At 39.3% G+C, this 23,377-nt stretch overlaps 2 protein-coding genes across 2 annotated transcripts; both read left to right on the top strand.

Moving 5' to 3' along the window:
* The first annotated feature begins 978 nt into the window (after window positions 1-978).
* Window positions 979-22,725, top strand: LOC133519679 (zinc finger and BTB domain-containing protein 42). Its single transcript, XM_061853734.1, has 11 exons — window positions 979-1,360; window positions 1,671-1,987; window positions 2,221-2,470; window positions 3,458-3,636; window positions 4,809-4,949; window positions 6,059-6,225; window positions 6,808-6,936; window positions 17,725-17,836; window positions 19,296-19,436; window positions 20,164-20,318; window positions 20,940-22,725. Exons 2-11 carry the CDS (start codon window positions 1,696-1,698, stop codon window positions 20,967-20,969), a joined length of 1,596 nt encoding a protein of 531 aa, XP_061709718.1. The 5' UTR covers window positions 979-1,360; window positions 1,671-1,695; the 3' UTR covers window positions 20,970-22,725.
* On the top strand, window positions 13,203-14,681 carry LOC133519675 (retinol dehydrogenase 13-like). Its single transcript, XM_061853731.1, has one exon. It carries the CDS (start codon window positions 13,611-13,613, stop codon window positions 14,586-14,588), a length of 978 nt encoding a protein of 325 aa, XP_061709715.1. The 5' UTR covers window positions 13,203-13,610; the 3' UTR covers window positions 14,589-14,681.
* Window positions 22,726-23,377: the final 652 nt, after the last annotated feature.

Genomic DNA, 23,377 nt, shown 5'->3' on the forward strand with positions numbered 1-23,377 from the left:
TTGAATTTGTCGACTAGGCATGATGTGTGTGCATTGTTCCGACTGACCTAAATATAGTAAATATTAAAACAATGCGCGACTAAAAATTGTACTATGTATACAGAGGTACATAGGTACTTAATACTGCTCGCTTACTTTATACATTTTATGTTAAGTATTTTTAGAGTAATTAAGTACTATTGACATATATCTAAGGACGGGCCTTACGGGCACTAAGAACGGTGTTAGTTCAGTGGTGTCACTCACGAATTCAAGCCAACTGTGCAGTCTAACGCAACTAGTTGCGACTAATCACGCGCGTGATGCGAACTCATTAACCAATCACGTTGTGGCATTGGACTGCAGGATTGGCTCGAATTCGTGTGTGTGACACCGCTGTACTGACCCCATTCTTAGATATATGTCAATGGTAAGTACTGGTTTTAGAAATTTCACGTTTTCCAGCACATATGATATGGCTACAGTTCAGTGTAATGGATATGCACTTATTTCGCCGTATTGGCTTTCAACTTTTTCCTTTCTTCTTCTTTAAGTGACCAGTATAGTTTGGCCTTTAGGCCCGGCCGACCGTAACGCCGCCTGCGTGCTTCCCTATGAATATTAAATGCTACATAATACAAATATAAGAAAGCATTCAGGGAAGTGCAAATCACACACAAGACTAGATAACATTCGAATTTCCGCATCCGTATCGTGGACTATTTACCCAAAAGGAGATTTTATGAAAACCGAGTTTACTCCTTCCCAGTCCCACGCCCGTACTGAAATTTACCAATGCAATCAGAAAATGCAATTCAAATGAATTGTTTAGAATTTGAAAGTTATATTATATTATTGACCTGGGCTTAGTTATTTATACCATACCTATGGAATAAAAAATACAGTACTGTTTCTTGGGATAAAAAATTAAATACCTCTTCATTTACTAATTCATTTGTAATAAAACATTCGTAGGCCGGTTGATTTGATACTTCTTTGCATTTTGCGCGTGAACAGGGTGGCTGCACGAGCTGGCGGCGGACGCGCGGGCCGCGGCCGACGCACCCCTCGCACACGGCGCAGGCGCGCGGCGCAGACCGACGCTCACCGGCATGGATCGATGAGATAAACGCGCAACCCCGCTCCAAAAATCAATACCCTTTCCATCGATTTTTACAGCCGCAGCCGCCGCACACTAGATTTGAGGGTCGCACGCGGTGGTTGCGCGCATTGTTTTAATATATTTCTTTAGTTTTATAGTTTTCGTAGACGCGACCTAATAAGGATTTTATTGTGTATATAAGAAAATATGAACAGTTAGTAAATTCGTTATCGTAACAGTTTTAAAATATCGATTTTCCTAATATCCGGTTTTCACAAGGTATTTTGTTTTATCTTGAAGTCGTTACGTAACTTCTAAATTTTAAAAAAATATTCTGAACAAATTTATTTATTTATTTAAATATAAATGCGTATTTAGTAAACGTTTTTTTTTAAATTAAAACTGAGGTTTTAAATGCATAATTGCAAACTTTGCATTTATTGTTTTTATAATAGAAAGTTTGACTTGTTTCTAGTTACATTTCCGGTAAAACAAGACATTAGACAAGTAGCCCGCTTCTCGATGGCGGCGTTTTCGCATTTGTAAACAAAAACAAAGCGCGTAACGTAAATTAACAATTTCGCCGCAGATGGAGTGGACGTGATATAACGACAATGACGTCGACGGACACGTATCAGTTAAAATGGCACTCGCACAGTTCACATTTGAATGGGTCCGTTGCGGCTTTGCTGCGCTCGGAACGGTTCACGGATGTGGTGTTATGCACGATGGACGGGTCTCAGATCCCGGCTCACAAGTTCATCTTAAGTTCGTGCAGTGTATACTTGAGCGGCTTGTTCGAGGGCCAGCGGCATGTCACGCGGATGGGCGGCATGCTTTACGTCGTTCTGCCTTCGGAGATATCTACGAAGGCGCTCAAGATTTTAGTGGAGTATATGTACAAAGGTACGCTTTTTTAAGTATTTCTACACAGGTACGTCGCTAGTAAGCGTAATTCGTACCATATTTTCTATAACCAAGTTTTGAAGCCTTAAATTTAAGTAAAAAAATTTTTTTGCCCCCCAACTGGCCACTTCATAACCAAGTAACTCCCGTACATTTTAATCATGTTCTTATCTCCCAAAAACCCAGTTCATATACAGAACAACAGAAAAACCAAGAAACTCCTATATTTCCAGGTGAAACAACAGTTTCAAATGAAGTTCTAGATACAGTATTAAAAGCCGGGGAGGTCCTAAAAATCCGTGGATTATGGCGGCAGACGGATGAAGCTGGGGACCCTCCAGCAGAGAAGACAACCACACAAGTAGCTAGCGTTAACAAACAGCCGGTGAAGAAACCGGAGGACTTACAGCCTAAGATAGCAGTTAAGAAAGATGATAAACTACTTAAGACTTTTACACCAATGCAGCAGCAAGGGGTCACAAGGTAAGTACTTGAAGCATTGACATACATTGAAGGACGGGCCTTACGGGCATTAAGAACGGTGCTAGTTCAGTGGTGTCACTCACGAATTTGAGTCAATTGTGCAGTCTAGCACAGCTAGTTGCGACCAATCACGCGCGTGATGCGAATTTTTCAATAAACGCGTTGTGGCGTAAGACTGCACGACTGGCTCGAATTCGTGTGTGTGACACCACTATACTGGCTCCATTCTTATTGCTTGTACGGCCCGTCCTTAGATATACCTCAATGACTTAAAGAATTTTTTTCTTAATTTTATTTTACGCATTTAATTATCATTAATTTTATTTTTGTTGACCTAGGTTCAGAACCTGGTCCCAGGGGTCTACATAGCAAATGTACCTTGAAGTAGTTTTTTGGGGACATAATTTTTTTTTATTGAATATTTATTATTAATTATTATGACAGGGTTGAGTGGAAGAAGGAAGAAGCGAGGGGAGGCTTTGCCTAGCAGTAGGACACACTAAATTAGGGCAATATAAAATATATATTTATTACATTTTTTTGTTCTGATTTTTTTTTACTTGATAATAATAATAAATAAATATTATAGGACATTATTACACAAATTGACTCAGTCCCATGGTAAGCTCAATAAGGCCTGTGTTGCGGGTACTTAGACAACGATATATATAATATATATTATAAATACTTAAATACATAGAAACTCATCACACAAATAAATGCCCTTACCAGGATTTGAACACGGGACCATCGGATTTGAACCAGGGTCGCTACCCAATAGGCCAGACCGGTCGTCAATTAATCAAGTGATCTACCCTTTGCTCTATTTAGGAATAGTTATTAAACAATATAATAAATATTATTCAATAGCTATAGTATGGGAAGCTTCAATAGCTTCATATTTTATAGTACTATCTAGCATCACAGGTTTACACTAATAAGCTGATAAAGGTTGGTAAAACTCATTTGATTTTTTTAATATTTCAGACCCATGTTCATTGGACCACCCAAGCTGGTGTTCATCAAGACCACAGAGGGAGGCACGCAGGCGGCGTTACGGTCGGCCGGGCCTAAGGGCCAAACTATACTGGTTGCACCCGCGCCAGCCCCGGACACTTCTACCACCTCGGCTACTACTACCACCACCTCCACTTCAATAGCTATAGGTAATTATCCAGATCCATGTTAATCAGAAATAACCTGGTGTTCATTAAGGCAGGAGGCAGACATGCGTTGCGGTCGGGCGGGCCTAAGGACCAAACTATACTGGTTGCACCCGCGCCAGCCCTGGACACTTCTTCCACAATAGCTATAGGTAATTATCCAGATCCATGTTCATCAGAAACAGACTGGTGTTCATTAACACAGGAGAATGCGGGAGTTGTGGCTGAGCGGGCCTAAGGGCCAAACTACTGGTCGCACCCGCGCCCGCCCAAGACACCTCTACTCACCTTCGCGTCAATACAGGTATCATTATTTAACATTATCAGCAACAAGGATCTTTCTATAGAATCGATGCCACCAAGTCCTGGTCAAGCAAGAAATTGCTCACTGGTGGAAGTGGATAGGGCACACCCTTCGAAGACCAGAGGACAACACGGCCATGATCGCGTTCACGGAGAGCAGACGATGGGGTCGGCCGGCGCGCACGTGGCAGCGCACCGGCGACGCCGAGCTGCAGCCTGCCGGACTGTTGGAGGGCCGCGGAGCGCGAGGCACAGGATAGGCAATGGGGTATCAAAGGACGACGACATTATTACCCAGATCCATGCTCATCCCATTCAAACTGGTGTTCAACAAGACTACAGAGGACAAAAGCACAAGGACCAATAGACAGTTAAGACTGTTGCCGTTAGTAGATGGCGCTGTGCGATGGCGCACATATGTGTTGTGGTAACAGGATTGGATGATCAAATGTTAGCAATTGACAACCAAAATGTATGGGAGTATACATCGCCATCTATTTCTGGTGTAATTTTTGAGGGTACATATAATTTACGCGGCGTGCCAAAGCAGCTCCTAAAGGTTCTCCAGCTGATTGTTCAAAAACTGATGACATAGTTGCATTTTATCCACAGGAGTGGTAAAGTAATTTGATGCAAATTTTGCGTTGTTTTCTTAAGTTAGCTGGTAGAATGATAATTTTGAATGATAAATATTTAATAACGTACATTTGGATTTGATTTTGTTTCATATTAGTAGTTAGTACCTATTTTCCGCGCTTTTGTGTTTCACTTGGTGGCAAAAGTTTTGGAACCTTTCGCTTGCTCTGGTGTAGCACGAGCGGTTAAGCAAAAACTTAGCCTCCTTGTAAAAAAAAAACTTGTGCTTTCTGTAGCTTCGACGACGATAGCGGACGACTCGCCGGACGAGGCGCCGGCGCCGCGCATCCTGCGGCGGCACGCGGCCGAGCGCAAGTACGGCAAGCGGCACAAGCCCGGCGACGGCGACGACAAGGACGCCGGGGACACGGCCTCCAGTGAGTACCGTCGTCCACTGCCACAAGTAAACCTTATTGCCGAGGCATAAGGTTCACCGTAGGTCTCTCGAGTTGCTGTTAATAGGTACAGTCGAGTTCACAAACATCTTTGGGCTTTGCACACCGCGTTTTTTAAACACGCCCGTTGCCGTGCCCGTCGGTTAAGAGGCCTTATTCCTACAGAAGAGCGTATTTTGTAAATTGCTTCCTTTTTCATTCAAGATTACGACGTAACTATTGGTATTTATTCAAAATCTGGTAACATACTTAAATAATTATTTCCTAAACTAGGGGCTAAAACAGTTCAAATTTTCATTTTCCCTTATAAACCTCTTTTTTAATGTTTTTTTTCTTGGGAGTCTTTTTCAAATTTTGCAGTGAGCAGTTTCATTTCGGTTCTCAATTTTGCAGTAAATAAGAATCATTTGGGACATGTATAGTTACAATTTGATTTAACATATCTTGTACGAGGGCCTGGAATGATTAACAATGGTCGATTCAGAAAAAAAAATATGATAAAATACCTTCCGAGTTTTCTTCATTTTCTTGGCGAAAACAGGGTTACATTATATTTTTTGTCCGCAAATTGTACGTATATTTTGCTTTAAAAATAATATTATAGCAAACTGTAACTTTATGTTAACCTATCAAAAAAAACATAACTATGGGACCTACATTGAGGGTTTTTTTTTTTTTAAAGACGTATAAATCACGCTACACAGACGCCGCGCACTCGGTCTACGCGGAGCGCGCTTAGAGGACGAACCTGTGCTCGATTGTCAGGCGTTCGTTGCGTTCGTAACCAGCTACGGAGTTCCGAGAAGTGCTGTATACTGCGAGTAGAAAATCTTAATACATTTTTTACACTATGCTTAACAACAGACTCTCGCTTATTGATAGATTTTTATTTAAATATTTCGGCGATCTCAGAAACGGCTCTAACGATTTCGATGAAATTTGCCATATGCGGTTTTCAATTCCGCATATGGCAAATTCGCATATTTGAGGTTTTTTTTTTATGTTTTCCGAGCAAAGCTCGGTGTCCCACATATTATTTCATTTAGTTTTGTTATAATTGTCCGACCACTAACCATTCTCTTTTTCATCAGAAAAATCATCTGCCAGCAACAACGACCCAGACGTGTCTATCAAGGAAGAGCCGGAATGGGACGCTTCCAGCATCGAAGAGGAGGAACGATCGATCGCCGAAATGTTCCAGCAAGAAATGAGCGTCAAACAAGAGCCTGAAGATCTGGATATCGACGAGGAGGGATTGGTATGCATAGCTATAGTATTCAAATTGTGAGAAGACTTCTCAGCATCAGCATTAGTCAGTATAATTTGACAGTTTTTTCCTTAAAAAAATGCCATATAGTACGTATCATAGATTCATGACCAAAGAAAAGTCGAGTCTTCTCACTAAGGATTCCCTCGGACCAGAAACGTCTACTTGCAGAGATGAAACTGCTCTGCGTGGCACCTTTCACAGGCCCCCAGTTCTGTATCGATTCATATAACTACACTCAAACATCGATTGAGCGTGCGATTACTTTACTCTTTATCAGTAGAAAAAGGTGCGAAATTAAAATTAAAATTCTGCCAGAGGCAGAATAGCACTTGACTGCTCAAATATAAACAGACGCTTTTGAGCTATATGCTAAAGTAAGGACGCTAAGCGCCAATGTTACTGTGCGAGCGGGACAGTAATATATCCAAATCATCGTCATTACTTTAGCTAAGTTCAAAATACCTGATTGAGACTTTCGTGAGCCTCGGGCGTCTTGCGCGGTGATTTCCTTTCCTCCCTTACGATTTCCGCAATATTTTCCTCTACATTAAACTGTGTGTCGTAACGCAGGTGTACAGCCCGCTGGCGTGCGAGCTGTGCGCGGAGGTGTTCACGCTGCCGGCGGCCTGGGTGCGCCACGTGGAGGGCCACGCGCGCGCCGACCACACGCACGCGCGCAAGCGCAAGCATCGCTCCGCGGTACGTACCTACACTTACAACTAATGCAGGTGTACAGCCCGCTGGCGTGCGAGCTGTGCGCGGAGGTGTTCACGCTGCCGGCGGCCTGGGTGCGCCACGTGGAGGGCCACGCGCGCGCCGACCACACGCACGCGCGCAAGCGCAAGCATCGCTCCGCGGTACGTACCTACACTTACAACTAATGCAGGTGTACAGCCCGCTGGCGTGCGAGCTGTGCGCGGAGGTGTTCACGCTGCCGGCGGCCTGGGTGCGCCACGTGGAGGGCCACGCGCGCGCCGACCACACGCACGCGCGCAAGCGCAAGCATCGCTCCGCGGTACGTACCTACACTTACAACTAATGCAGGTGTACAGCCCGCTGGCGTGCGAGCTGTGCGCGGAGGTGTTCACGCTGCCGGCGGCCTGGGTGCGCCACGTGGAGGGCCACGCGCGCGCCGACCACACGCACGCGCGCAAGCGCAAGCATCGCTCCGCGGTACGTACCTACACTTACAACTAATGCAGGTGTACAGCCCGCTGGCGTGCGAGCTGTGCGCGGAGGTGTTCACGCTGCCGGCGGCCTGGGTGCGCCACGTGGAGGGCCACGCGCGCGCCGACCACACGCACGCGCGCAAGCGCAAGCATCGCTCCGCGGTACGTACCTACACTTACAACTAATGCAGGTGTACAGCCCGCTGGCGTGCGAGCTGTGCGCGGAGGTGTTCACGCTGCCGGCGGCCTGGGTGCGCCACGTGGAGGGCCACGCGCGCGCCGACCACACGCACGCGCGCAAGCGCAAGCATCGCTCCGCGGTACGTACCTACACTTACAACTAATGCAGGTGTACAGCCCGCTGGCGTGCGAGCTGTGCGCGGAGGTGTTCACGCTGCCGGCGGCCTGGGTGCGCCACGTGGAGGGCCACGCGCGCGCCGACCACACGCACGCGCGCAAGCGCAAGCATCGCTCCGCGGTACGTACCTACACTTACAACTAATGCAGGTGTACAGCCCGCTGGCGTGCGAGCTGTGCGCGGAGGTGTTCACGCTGCCGGCGGCCTGGGTGCGCCACGCGCGCGCCGACCACACGCACGCGCGCAAGCGCAAGCATCGCTTCGCGGTACGTACCTACACTTACAACTAATGCAGGTATACAGCCCGCTGGCGTGCGAGCTCTTCGCTCCGCGGTACGTACCTACAGTTATAACTAATGCAGGTGTACAGCCCGCTGGCGTGCGAGCTCATCGCTCCGCGGTACGTACCTACAGTTACAACTAATGCAGGTGTTCAGCGTTGGAGGTGATGGAGACCGAATCAAAGCAGAGAATTACAATAGTTATATTTAATGTTAACAGAAGGCTAGTTGCAAAAAGTGATTTAATCTATACACATGTAGAAGCTTATATGGTCGCGTACAGCGCCACACTATGGATTGTTTATGAACTATTGCATACATTGATATGGCTAAGCTTAGAGAGCAAGTACACAAGTTTTCGGTAGATGTCACCTTAAAGAGGTTAATTAGGTACATTTCATAAGTGGTGCCACCTACCGACGATAGAGAGACTTAATCTATCTAGATTAAGTAAGTAGGTATTTAGGTATGGTAATACCTAAACTTGTTAAGATAGGTCTTAACAGCAGGTGTACAGCCCGCTGGCGTGCGAGCTCATCGCTCCGCGGTACGTACCTACACTTACAACTTTATCTCTCCTCTCCGATGTGTGAGCTGCACAACTTATATAGCGATGTCCCGCTCGCACATTGGTTATCCGATATATGTACAAACCCGAGGACCCACCGCCAACATCGAAAAATTTAAAATCGTTATCTGCCTCCCTATTGCTCTTGCATACGACATGTCACAACTTCAAACAAAAACTTGTGTGCACCTTAAAATAGCAGACACAACATGGATGAAAAAGAAACATACCTTTTACACTTAAAATTAACAGTTTAGTAATAAAATATGAAAAAAAAAATAGAAGAAAAAAAAGAGATTACTTTATGTTAAATTTTTTTTAATATAAATGTATAATTTTTAGTTTTGATTTGACTGACATGTAACATGACGTTACATGTCAGTCAAATCAATCAATGCCTCGTCATTTTTGTATGTGCTCTATATTTTTGAAGGATCGCTTTGTATTGTGTTTTTGTACATAAAACTGTCGTCTTACTGAAATTTTTAGGCATGCAGATTGGTTTTTAGTTTGTCTCTGTTGTGTTTGTGTTATTGGTTTTATTTTGTTTTTTATTATAACTTGTAAGATATAAACAACAGATAAACCGGTTACAAAGAGCATACAATACCTAAAATATTATCCCTTTTACAACTGACCTTGTCAAAAATGTTGTTTAAAATTAGAACCTTGTTTGCTTAACAAACTGGACAAGGATCACCAAACGTGAAATACGCGTCGTTGAAGGGGGTTCTATTCTGGTCTTCATCAGCAGTCCCACTTCACCAAATGGCACTTTTTTTAAATGCAAATGTTGATGAATTTGTTGATGAAAATACAATAATCACTATACCGGGTGGAACAGAATGAAGGACTTTTATGCTAACGGAAATTGTTCAAGCTTCGTGCTTTATTTTTTACCAATTAACTACGTTAATATTTCTATATTTCTAACCGTTTGTGAGATACAGGTTGTTAAAAATTTGTGCAAAATTTTTCATGTTTCATTTCAACCCTAGCAAGTAGATCCGATGACGTCATCAAGACTAAGTATTTCTTAGATATCTAAATAAGACCTTTTAATCGTCGGCTCGTAGTAAACAAAAACAAAAACTTTTTTCATAGGTAGGCATGGTCATGGCATGGTACTATGAAATAATTAAGTATTACTGCAATGTTCTGCCGTCAGAGTGCAGCACTAGCACCTTTCGTAAATCATTGAGTAGCTTATACACACTGTGGCTTAAACTGTTTTCTGACAAGTTTTCACATATAATAAAATATGACATTGATGCATCAAGGCGGTTTGCATACAATGGGCGTACCGGCAAACGCGAAATCGAAATTTAGTTATCTGCTTCTCATCGCTTGAATATGCAAGAGTGATAGAGAGGTTAGATAACGAAATTTCGATTTCCTTGTTTCGCGGTCTACCCTCAGATTGTGGTGGATTGTGGTAGTGGCGCCCCCTACGCAGAGTTACGCGTAATATTCCCTATTGTGGAGTATGATTATAAACAAAAAGGTTTATTACCAACTAAAATGGTTAATTATCTCAACGTTCCTAAATATTTTTCTTATTTGTCACATTTTGCGAATTTTTGTTTCAAACTATATTTTTAACTGGTAAAATTTCTCGCGAAGGATGATATTATTTTATGTAAAAAAGTTTTTTGCACAAACAAACCTTTGTAATAATGAAATTGTTTTTGGTTTGTGTTATATATCAAATTACATTAATTATTAATATCGTAATATTATATGTGTTTTATTTGAAAGCTCAATCAATAAGTCAATTCAAATTTGACATTGTCTTCTAGCGATCGATATCTAAAGCATGATGGCCTGAAGGCCTAACAGTTTAATGATTGAATATATACTAAACATAATACTAAAGAAATACTATTAACAAGGTGACATGCTTTGACATAATGTGACAATTCACGATTAAAACTGCCACAGTTAGATGCTACAAGTTATTTAAATTAACTTTTTAAAAGTACAATTATAATGCTGCCGAGGTTTTACACCAATACTGAAACAGTTGCGCACCAGTCCACCACCTTATCCAGTCGGGCATAGGACAATACTACGAGCTATGGAACGTGTCACTAAATCGTCCCATCGTACCACGAACGGGCCAGGACTACCAACGAGACGCATTGTTTAACATGCAGTTAGATTTGAGGAGAGAATCCTATGCTACTTCCACCGTAAACGTAAAGCAAGTTCAAGACAGAGTTTCACACAAATTATTCTAATATATTGAAACGTGCCGGCCGTCAACCTTAAAAATTCAAAGAGTTCACTTTGCTACCCACAGACTGTCCTATCCGGGAAGTTTATTGCCGGTGACTTTTGCAAAGGGTACCGGACGATGGCCAGTTCATCAAATGCGTTAACTATTTGGAGTGACGAAAGTTTGTTCACGCGAAACGTAATGTAGAACAGAGATAACGGGCACGTCTACGTAGAAAAAAATCCATTCCCATATCGTTATACAGGACACCAATATCGTTGGTTGGTATACGTCGAATGTAAATTTAATGGCGTGTGTCAAATTGAAAGGTAAATAACTTTGTTGTAGTAGGGTTGTCACTGATATTAAAATAATTAATTTTAATGATTTTGTTTTAGTTTTTAAGCCAGCTTTACGGTTATAATAAGTCGATTGTAAATTACTTAGATAACACTATCCCTTCAGCCCAGCCTATAGAAATGTTCCACCCTGTAGATGTATGCCCATAAGATTTGCGGAGTTCTCTCAATTCTTCATGCGTCCCATCATCTGATCTAGATTTGACAAAAATGGGACCAACTTGGAAATATAATAATTTAGAACAAAAATTATATTTCTCTTTGACTTGGGAACAAATATAAAAAAAACGGTCAGTCAGTTAAAAATAAACTACCACATAAGCTTAAAATTGTATATGTATATATAGATAGTCAGCATCAAATAGTACTAGTTGTATTAAAACACTTTATTGCACATAACAAGTACATAACAATAAATAGAGAATACAATAAATCTGTACAAAGGCCAACTTCTCCATTTAAGGGATCTCTTCCAGCTAAACATTAAGGAACTGAGAGAGATAAATAGAAGATGGAAGTGAAACTAAGATTAATACATGATGGCAAGATAAGTTTATTTGTAATTTTTTATCCTCAGTATATAAAAAATGCTATGTATAGATTGTTCCAGAATGATGCTGACAGTACCGAAAATCCTAGGTCTTCAAAATAGTACTGGTTCGGCTCGCCCATTGTGGGGATTCCCTGATATGAAACTTTGACAGCGACGTAATTTCGCGATTTTTGTTTCTTTTTCGCGAAAATCGAAGGGTCTACCGTGTAAATCGAATATTTGTTATCTGCATCTCTATCGCTCGAATATGTAGGAGTGAATTGAAGTGATAGAGAGGCAGATAACGAAATTTCGATTATAGATATTCGCGTTAGGCCCTCAGATTCGAATCTCAAGTATATATTTTATGTGTTGCATAGTTATGTCAATTTAGGTATCTGATGTAATGTTTACTTTTGATCTGATGTAATATTTACCTTTGATCTGATGTCATGTTTAATCTTTATTTAGGTTTGGTACCGAATATTCCTCGTCCTGTCTATATGACTGGTTTGACTTTGTGAAGAATGACTGTATTGAAACTGCATCTTAAGGTAACTAATGCTGCAGTTTGCTTAGGTATTCATATGGATAAATATTGCAATTGGAAAGCCCATATCAACTACTTGTGTAATAAGTTAGATATTTTTTTTATGTCGTGTATCGTTTGCGTTCTATTGTCTCTGAAGCGGCAGCATCCGCAGCCTTTCACGGCCATGTGTCTTCACAAATTCGATACGGCTTAATAATATGGGGCAACTCTACCTAGTCTGATAGAATATTTAAAGCGCAAAAAAATGTGTGAGGTCATACTGCGGGGTCCAGTACCTATAGCTGCAGGTCATTATTCAAAAGAAAAAAGATACTCAGATTCAGATTCAGATTTTTTATTGGTAAAAAAAAAAAATACAGATTTTTACACGTCAAATAAAAATACCATATTCTTTATTTAAGATAGACTTAAATGTGCGGTATAGCTATAATTAAATTACAATTTCAAAATGTCAGTTGTTTACTAAATGTCGGGTAAATAATCGTAGATATAGATATTCCCTTTATATAGATACTCCCTTTACCATCCTTGTACGTCTTTAAAATGTGTAAATTTGTTAATAAATAATATAGAATTGTTTAAAAAAAAGGCCAACGATAAACGGCACGGCAAATACGACCGAAAAATTGTATAATTCTATTCCTGTTTGTATAATATGAGGAACACACACTCGAGAAGGAAAGGCTTTTGGAAAAACCTGTACAGTTTATTACTGGAACATTGTTTTTATGACATAAATTATTTAATACATTTTAAAAATGATATTTTTTAGATAATTTAATTAAGTAATTAAATTAAAATGGTTGGATAAAAAAAAATTAAGTAATTTGACATCGAAACACATTAATACTTGATTTTAATTTTTGACTTTTTAATGTAATGTTTCTTATATTTGTAATTTATTTTTGTGCTTAATATTCAAATGCCAGCCAGATATGTAAAGAACTGTACAGTTTACTATTGGGACATTGTTTTTTATTGCGTTAGTGTTTTTGCATTAAAGTTTACCACAAACTACAGTAACTACAGTGGCCCTCATTATTACTTTGTTAATTACATATTCTCCTTTTATGCTAATAACGACTCAAATAAAACGCTCACGTCGCAGGTAGAATAACAGGTTAAATACAAACATTTCAATATAAATAATACGCGTTGTACTTCGGGATTCCGTCCTTTTTATACGTAACTATTTCTATACGTATTGGAGGTAGACATACACTGGTTCTTTAATGACAATGCGCTCGATTGAGATTTGAGAATAACCGCAATTGCTTCTTTATTTATCCAAAGTCGTCAGCTTCACATTTCATTCACATTCCACTCGCGTTCACGATGGTGCTCATACTTGCTCTCGCGGCTCTCGCGATCTTCGGAACTCTCTACCTCCTCCGACTGTACCACACAGCGACAAATCGAGAATGCAGGTCCCTGAAAACTCTGAAAGGAAAAACGGCCATCGTCACTGGAGGCACGACCGGCATGGGACTTGAAATAGCCACAGACTTCGCTCGAAGAGGTGCCAGGGTTATCATCGCTTGCCCGTTCCCGCAAGAAGGGATCAACGCTCAGAGAATAATCGAAGAAAAAACCTACAAAAAAGTTGTCTTTAAATTCCTTGACTTGGGCTCTTTAGAATCAGTCCGATCATTCGCCGCCGATATCTTGAAGAATGAAGATAGATTGGATCTATTAATGAACAATGCTGGCGTCGGAATGCCCAAGAACTTTGAAACCAAGGACCGTTTGAATTTTATAATGCAAGTCAATTATTACGGGCATTTTTTACTGACGATACTGCTACTCCCGCTTTTGAAGAAGAGTGGAACGGCCGCGGAACCCGCCAGGGTGGTCAACACGTCATCTAGACTGCATTATTTTGGAAGGGTCGATCTAAGCGATTCTGACATCAATTGGCTGAACTTCTTTAGTTACTGCAACAGCAAATTTAGCATGATCCTCTTCTCCAGAGAGCTGACTAGGAGAATCAAAGGATCTCATGTTGTGGTTCATTGCGTAGACCCTGGTACTGTCGGGACGGGTATCTACAATTGCTCTGGCAAAGTCCTAGGCGCCATCTGTCGATACTTACTAATTTTCTGCAGCAAGACACCTAAAGTAGGCGCTCAGACGGCTTTGCACGTGGCTTTGGATGATGAAATTGGCCAAAGAAGTGGGGAATATTTCGTGAATTGCAGGCCCGCTCGAGCCATACCCTGGGCCTACAAGGACAAGAATGCCCGGGTACTGTGGGAAGAATCTATCACACTCGTCAAACTTACTGACGACGAGCTGGCACAAAGTTTTAAATAATAAAACTGCTTAAGAACAATAGAGTAGGTACTGCAGTACACATTGTGATTTATGATAATATTTATATTTAATCAATCAATACTTTTATGTAAATATAGGTTAAAGGTGCGATTACATTAACGTGTAACGAAGATCGCTCCTGACAAACAAAATGCCTTTGTTATTTGAGCTCATCGACATGTTATTAATTAACATGAAAGTGAAAATTATGTTTAACCACACCAGCTCGTAAAGGCTCTCTTTATTGTTCAAAAACTGATGAGACAGTTGCCTTTAATCCACAAAAGTCGCAAAATAATTTATGAGTTGTTCCCTTATATTGGCTGATAGAATTGGCTTATAAACTATAATTTTAATTGATTAATATTTAATAACGGACGGATGGATGTGATTTTGTTTGAGGTTTTACAATTAGTATTTTCCTCGCGTTGATGTGGTGAAAAATGCTGTTTCTCTCGGTTGCAAAATTTGTTGAAATTTCAATTTTGGCCTCTTTCCCGTGCTCGGGTAACAATATTAGCACGAGCGGTAAACAACAACTTTGCCCCTTGTAAAACAAATAACTATTTATCATGATTTGTTTCTGTTCTGCTTAAAGTATGTAAGTACAATCAGCATCAAACAAAAGTAACGATTCAAACTATACGTCAAAAGCGACAAAAGTATCTAGAGTCAGTGCGGAAAGACAAGGGCTTGTGCACAAATCACGCGAGGTATTTTCGGCTACTGTTCGACCCCTCCCCTCCCCCACATGTATATTTTTCACCCCCCCCCACCTCACGTGTATTTTTTTGAATTTTTTTAGTCGACCTAATTTTAAGATAAATAGGTAGTATTGTATTGTATATAGTCAATCTTGTTTGATTTTCTATTTTCGTTATGATTGTGATGATATTTTTGTAAACTAGACTAGCTATTTTTAAGTGCGGAGTGAAAATTTATGTTTAACGAAATCGAGAAAAAGTATCTACTTTTGTGGTAGATATTTTTGCTTAGTTTCGTTCATTGTAGAAAAATACACGAGAGGTTTCCTTATAATTAGACTACAACGGACAAATACTTTTGAACGCGAACTGTAGAAATAAATTAGGAAAAGTATTCCAGGGTGGCAGATACTTTTGGCTCACAGTTTCATCCTATCGATGTCGACTGTACCATAAGGTCCAAAAGCATTAAAAAAAAATTTATTTTTAGTAACCGGCTATGTTGTCCCTCGCAAAAAAAGTGCAGTGTGCCTTCTTATTTCTTGTCTTAGTCTTATGATTTTTATTGGACACCTTCGTCCAGTCAGTGAACTGATCATTCTTAAACCTTATTGCACGCGATTAAGCTCTCCCAATAGTCAAGTTAAGTGTTTCTGTTATAGTATGTTACCCGAACCAGAACTGGTCTTGGCTGCATATTATTTGCGATTTCTTGTTTTCCTACAAATACGAACAATACTGATGATAACACATGTTGTATTTTATGACAAAATATAGTTAAATAGAAATAGATATAAACCGAGCAATTTATTACCTACAATAAATTTGACACTTATAAATTATATGATAAATAATGATAATGTTAAAAAATATACCTCAGTTTTAAAATTCCAAGAAAAAGCAACGGTGTATACATAAAGGCAATATTTCACAGACAAAATCGCAATTTCCTTGTTTTACATACTTCAAGACGGCTTCTCAGCAATAGTGACGTCACGATTGCTTGCCGTTTTGTTAGGAGCGTTTCTTGAGTGAAGTACGTTTGTTAGACTTAGACCATCATTTCATTTCTAACTTTTTTATTTGTTGAATGCAATGGGTCCTATATAGACATTTGATCCTCAAAGCAAACCTGATCGACTAATACCGTATAAATAAAAACTTGTCATGTAGCTATAGCCTATTGGAGCGTGTTTATAATTTATATATCGCATCTCTCAATACGAGTGCGTCACGCTTACATAGTTTCGCAGACGCATTCACATTAAACATATTGTTAGTTTTGAATGTTTTACATTTACATGTATATAAAATCTATACTTATAAAATACCAATCACAGGTACTAAAAATCTTATTTGTTTTATTTCGATAACCTTGAATGTTCATTTACCTTGTAAGGTGCTTGAGCCATATCCTAAATTAAGAATAACGAACGGATTATAATATCAACCTTTTAAACTACACATTTCCTGCTTTCAAGTAAGCAAAATAACAGATTAAACTAGTAGGTAGACAGTTCCCCTACGAGTAAACTACAACAGAAAACGTCTTAAGTAAAGAATTTGCGCGCAAATCATGATTGCTCTGTTGTATCTTGTATTTCTAAGTACATCGCAAGCCAAGAGTATGGAAATAATTTTGTTTTCTTTAACCTTTTACCCCATACGCAACCATATATGGCAGTAATAGTATTCAACTCTATTGACAGCTATTAAAATTCAAATTTAAATAAAATATTTTTATGACATGCGTTAATCTCATGTTTCTTTTATTATTATTGTATATAGGTAACCAAAAACTTACATTAAATAAAATAAATATAAATAAATTTACATACAAATATAATTAAATTACAAAATGTTTTTCGAAAAAGTAAACAATACATTTTTTCTGGAAATCCCCGTATATCTACATACGTACACTTATACTTGTATACTAAGTATGTAGGAAATATAGGAATGTGAGTATTTTTGTGTCGCGTGTGTCACGTGTGTGTGTGTACCACTGTAGCGTCATAACTATTTGTATTTCGAGTCAGGCCAAGATAAGTTTGCAACGATTTTGATAGCACACGCAGTGCAACTGTTATTTATACGTCATAATTTCATACAAGTTTGACGTTTAAAATAACACTTTCGCTTCATTTTCACGACGTGGGTGACAGTTTTAAAGAACATTGAAACTATTGAAAGAGGATCTATTTTTACTATAAAAACCGTAGTCGAGTCTGTTATCTTACGGAGCTACTCCTCCATTGGGGCCTCTACGCACCTCACGGATAATGGCATTGCGATTTGCCTTACTTTGCGGCATTTGTTTTCATTTAAAATCGCATGAAATTTAATGCAAGGTCAATAAAGGCCTTTAACGTTTAGTTTGTGTATATCTTTATAAATTTACACTAATTTAATTTACTATTATTTGTACACAGAGCGATGATACCGAAGAGACGATGGCACTACTCCGCTGCGATTTGTGCCAAAAACACTTCCCCAACCCCGCCGAGTGGGTACGCCACGTGCAGAGCACCCACACTGAAACAGGTGTGTACTTTTTACTTCACACTACACCTTCACACTATAGACTTAAGACTGCTAATACTATTATTACTACTATACCTATATTTCATAGAATATAAGATGCAAGGCATTTAGGCCGCATGACCGAGTCACGTGTAATTGACTATATTCAAAATCTAAAGAGTACCTAAGCTTCGGTGTAGAGACTATAACAACTACCTACTCGTACAAAATATTTTTGATTCGGACCTATTGAGAATATTTTTATATTTTGGGGTACTACACTTCCCTCCCCATTAACGTGTAATGCATTAAATGGATGACCCCTTTTAGGCCCCAGATAATTATTAGTATACAAATTTTCGTTCTCAAAATATATTCCTGATCATGTTCACGGCGGAAAAATCTTTGCTTTCGCTGTGAATGAAAATGTAATTATTTCAGTTTCAAAATACCACAATTTTAAACTACTGTAATCTTGCTTAGCTTACACAATACATTGTTTTAAATATCCTAGGACCTAAATCAATGTGTGTATGTTATGTATTTTGAAAAAAAGTGTGCATTTCGTACACATTTATAAAATTATGATGATTTCCGAAGGTGGTAATTTGAAAACGATTAAATTGAAATAAGCAACATAGCTGAAATCTGATTGTTATGTACGTGGCTGATTCTCGACAAGCGAATAGTGAAATAAAGTTTACGTAAGTTACTAACTCGTACCTATTATAACCACTGAGTTCCCGCATCGCTCTCACCCCGCTACACATGATGATCACTTCAGTTATGTTTAATATTGGCTTTGCTTGTCGCTTAACAGCACTTTGCCACCTGAGGTGATGGCATGGAGGTGTCCCTGAATACTTAGAAGACTACGGATGGATACTGAAAGAAATATTGCATTAAAATGTTCCTTTTCTTTTGAGTGGCTGGATAAATAATACTCATGGGCGTAGGCAGAGGGGGGGGGGTGTAGCTGCACTCAAATTTTACATGCCCCCCTGCAGCGTCTGTTTCCCCCTAGGGCCTCCGGCGATACCAACTCCCCCCTCTCTAGTTCACTGGCTGGTTACGCCCTTGCTAACACTTAAGTTGTCTATGAAGCTGGGTCGAAAAATCTGACGACAATAGCTTGGGACAATAGCTAACACCTATTAAAGAAATGTGATCAAACTATACCGTAACCGTTTCTATGTAATTATAGTGTATACTTTTATACATCTTGAAAAGTCTGCAAATAAATTTTAACACGTCTGAATACTGTTCTAAAATTATGGTTGCCGCTGCAGCTTTAATTTAGTGTTACTGCTGATATTTTAAATTTCCTTTCAATATTAATCCGTTAGTACGCTAAAAATATTACTGAAATTGCAATTATGATATATTATCATATGTACTGTGACAACACCAGCATGCCATCATCTCTTCAAACATGATGTCCTAATAACCCTTTCTAAATGTATCGATGTCGGTTGTCTAGAATTGGCCATATCAAACAACAGTGCCCCACCAAAACGTCACAATCGTTTCACAGAGGGCGCGCAAAACAAGACTTGCTCGCACTGCAAGAAAACCTTCCCGTCGCATGCCTCCATGCTAATACACATGAGGACACACACAGGTTCGTATAATTGTAAAAATAACAATGAGATGAAGTAGATAGAATCTTGAGAACATTGACATTATATAAAATTATAAATTAAGAGTATACTCAAATCAGCCATTACCCGTTATTCTAGTGTCTCCGTCCTAGATAATAAAATAGGATATATCTAGGATTCGTAAACAGATTATTTAAAATGGTTTTTCAAGGAATGATTTCATTCATAACTTGTCCATGCACTTTTGAACCCTCCTGTACGTGTTATTAACCTTGTTGTCGTGAAACAATCTCTCGATTTAATTTTTCTTTGGAATACCTTATCTTTAAAGGTGTACAATTTACTTACATTGTATGTGCATAATTGCATGTGGAACAATCATTTCTTCTATCTGATAATGTCGGTTAATATGGGTTGTAATGATTGACAAAGAATGCCGTATCTTTACTTTGCATATAAAAACTTACTTATATATGTAGTCGGCACTTTGTTGCTACGTCGTCATGTAAAGTTATAAATCAGCCGTCTCTAGAAGAAATATAGGAGTCAAAGCCGTCAAATGCAATAAAAATGGACACATTTTAACCTGTGGTTAAAGGTTAAAATGTGTTCAGTTTAATGTTCTATTATTGAAAGTCATAACGTAGTCATGGTGGTGAAAAGATTTATAAGGAATTTCCTTACAAAATATACACATTTTGAATACTTTATTTTATGTAAACAATACTCACGAAGAAAACGTTTCAGGTGAGCGTCCGTTCGTATGCGGGCTGTGCAACAAAGGTTTCAACGTGAAGTCGAACCTGCTGCGGCACCTCCGCACGCTGCACGACCAGATCATCAGCCCCGCGCTCGTGGAGGGCGAGGCGGACGCGGACGACGAGCCCGAGGGCCCGAGCGAGGTGCGTACTTCCCCATTTCACTATCATAATTAGGGTAAAAATTGACAATTTCTCGTTGTATTAGTGGATTCTGGATACGATGTTATGCGTTAAATTGACGTCGAGAAAATTGTTGGAGAATTATTAAAAATGGGGGCATTTAACGCCAAGCGGGCAGCGAAAAAATGTCAGGTATATTTTTATTTTCTTCTGGTTTAAAAGCATTTAAAAATGCACTCCTCTAATTTTGTCCATTTTTTAAATGCTTCTAAACCGGAAATGGTACCGAATAAAAATAAAATAAAAATATACATAAATTCAGGCCATCAAGTAGCATAACTATTCCAAATATTAGCAATTTCTATGACCTGACATTTTTTTCGCTGCCCGCTTGGCGTGAAATGCCCCATTGCACAGTTATAGTTCTGGCTAAAGCACCATAACGCGACAGTTAGCATATCAATTGACTTGGGACAATTGCGCTACGTTTCTCGAGCAGTTGGATAGTTGGAAACCGAAGGTACCACTTACCGCAAGTTGCGAGTACTTTGGGACGGGCCAAAATAATACCGGTGTTTTCCTTTCATATTGAAGATCTATTGTAGAGTTCTGGGGTGAAATGTGTGGGTATTTGAATCGCAGGTAATTGTGCAGGTGAAGCGCGAGTCCTGAGGCCGCGGGGGGGCGGGGCGGCGAGGCCGGCGCGCGGTGCTGCCGCGCAAGCAGAGCTACTCGCTGTTCCTCAAGCAGCGCGCCGTGCTGTTCTCCGCCAAGAAGTGGAAGCAGTAGCCGCCTGCCGCACGGGCCGCCGCCGCCGCCGGGCCGGTGGCAGGGTAACGCTTCATTCACTCTTTGCGAATTGCACGAATTCGAATGTGTGTGTGTGATGTGACGACGATATGAATATTAATGACTTCTTTGCGAATAGAAAAAACTCAATTTTATTGATGTTGAAAACCCAATTATAACCCAGCGCCTTGGGATCGAAAAAGGTTTATAGAATATATCTAAACATCAGCGCCGGCTGCGTTAAGCTTTGCGCGTTTATCCTCACTAGAGAAATTAGTTGTGATCAACTTTTACAGTTGAGGCTTTCCTTATGCTTCATGTGCAGAATTCAGACCTGGCAGAATTTCTGTTGGAATTTCAGATAAAAAGCTTATTAAAGCATAAGGACCCTTATGTAATGGAAAGCCACAATTTACAAATCGAGTCATTAAAGCTCGCGTGATCAATCAGATTAATGAATCAGAAGATATCTATATAAGCATGATATTCATCTTGATTAAGATTGAGCTTTTACTATTGCTTACTTTAATGTTGAAACAAATATCGGCGTCACATTCAGTACTAGGGTACATATTTGAAGTATGTTGTCTAGTCAAGTTACCCAATACCGGCCCGGACGAGACTTGCATTTTGATTTCTATCTCTCTGAGTTTGTTATCAAAATTCGTAGCGTCGCGGTCATCTGAACTACGCTCCGTTCCGCCCTCCTTATGTTTACCATTATTTGTCTAAGAGTGTATCGTTTCTTTATTCCTAGTGTTATGTGCCATACACAGATTTAGATTCTAAATTAATATTTCCTGTTCCTGAAAGCTTATGAAGTTAGGATATTATATGATGAAAAGTCGAAAAAAAAATCCAACTGCATTTTTTTGGGAACAGGATATTTATAATTATTTTACAATCTGTGTATGCTTATTGTACGACTTTGTAAGTTTAATATGGTCTAGTCACGTTGCCATAGAGCTATTTTGTGATTCAATAATTCCGCCTTCGCTAGTAAAATTCCCGTAAAATTGATTACTATAATATCTTTGATATTTGGAAATGAAAGAAATACACAATTATTTGTCAAGCTTTTGAAACATGGGTTCATAATATCATAATTGTGCTTAAATTTCATCTAAAGAAAGGACGCTTAGCACGAAGAATTTCGTACATTGACCCGCCTGTTTCTATCTCTATCGCGTAATATTGTTGCCTCGCCCATGCTACTGACGGTCAATGACACTGTGCGAGCGGGACAGCAATATACTTACACGCGTGCGGTAAAGGTTGTGCGTACTTTCTTTAATAACGAATATACGTTTGAAAAACTTTTCACTTATGCATGAACTTGTACATTTTCCTTAAAAGTTCACAGATTTTACCGCGTTGGCTAGTACATAAAGACCAAAGGCATTTGTGTAGATGTAATATTATTTAAAACTAAGGTTTAGAACCTACTAAATTATTAAATAGACGTAAGTTTTACATTCCATTTGAGTTAGAATGATTTTATTTTGTGAGCTTCTGTAATAAGTATGGATTTATTATTCATATTTTAGATTAAATACTCATGTGAAACATGGACATGATTTGAGATACTGTGTAGTATTTGATATATGATGGAATGTCAATATAAATTTTCCTATAAGTATTCTTGTGTTTTATTTTAACTTTATTGTATATCTTAACCGTACATTCCGTACATCTTAACCAGGGTCCGTACATTTCATGCCGTTGACGCAAAAATGACGTAATTTAAAATACAGGAAGTTTTTTTTTTTTTTATAATACGACAATTTAAATAACTAACGTATCGATGCGTAGAAAATAAATACTTGTATATAAATACACTGTTAAAACTCAAAAATATGTATTATTTAATAAACTAATAATCTATTATTTCGTTGAATGGCAATATGATAGACGTTTCTGTACTGACTGTTAAGTATCTAAATCAGTTTACAGAAGAGGTTGACAACGAATTAATTATTACGAAAAGACTAATTGGAATTATACTTTATGTAACGTGACGTTATTTTTCCGTCAACGGCATGTCATGTAAAGTCTGACCATTAATATATGATCACGCGCCATATTGTGGAATTTCATTGGAACTAAACTTTTCATACTTAAAAGAACTGTCACCCTATACATGAGAATAACAGCGCCCTCTTGACAATGATCATATATTTCTATTCGGGCTTTACGGGCCCTGATCATAACCCTTTGTATGGCCTTGTCAAAAATTTGTTGCTCCGCAATAACTTGACAATAAATTACAGTTCGAATTGTAAGTTTTTTCA

The sequence above is a fragment of the Cydia pomonella genome, chromosome 7 (assembly GCF_033807575.1).
Source record: "Cydia pomonella isolate Wapato2018A chromosome 7, ilCydPomo1, whole genome shotgun sequence".
Lineage (NCBI taxonomy): Eukaryota > Metazoa > Arthropoda > Insecta > Lepidoptera > Tortricidae > Cydia > Cydia pomonella.

Excerpts from the sequence above, each read along its gene's own strand:
- LOC133519679 (XM_061853734.1), top strand. The coding sequence starts at position 1,696 with ATGACGTCGACGGACACGTATCAGTTAAAATGGCACTCGCACAGTTCA. Across the intron at positions 2,471-3,457 it reads CAGCAGCAAGGGGTCACAAG|ACCCATGTTCATTGGACCAC; the intron begins GTAAGTACTTGA and ends TTAATATTTCAG. Across the intron at positions 3,637-4,808 it reads CTCCACTTCAATAGCTATAG|CTTCGACGACGATAGCGGAC; the intron begins GTAATTATCCAG and ends TGCTTTCTGTAG.
- LOC133519675 (XM_061853731.1), top strand. The coding sequence starts at position 13,611 with ATGGTGCTCATACTTGCTCTCGCGGCTCTCGCGATCTTCGGAACTCTC.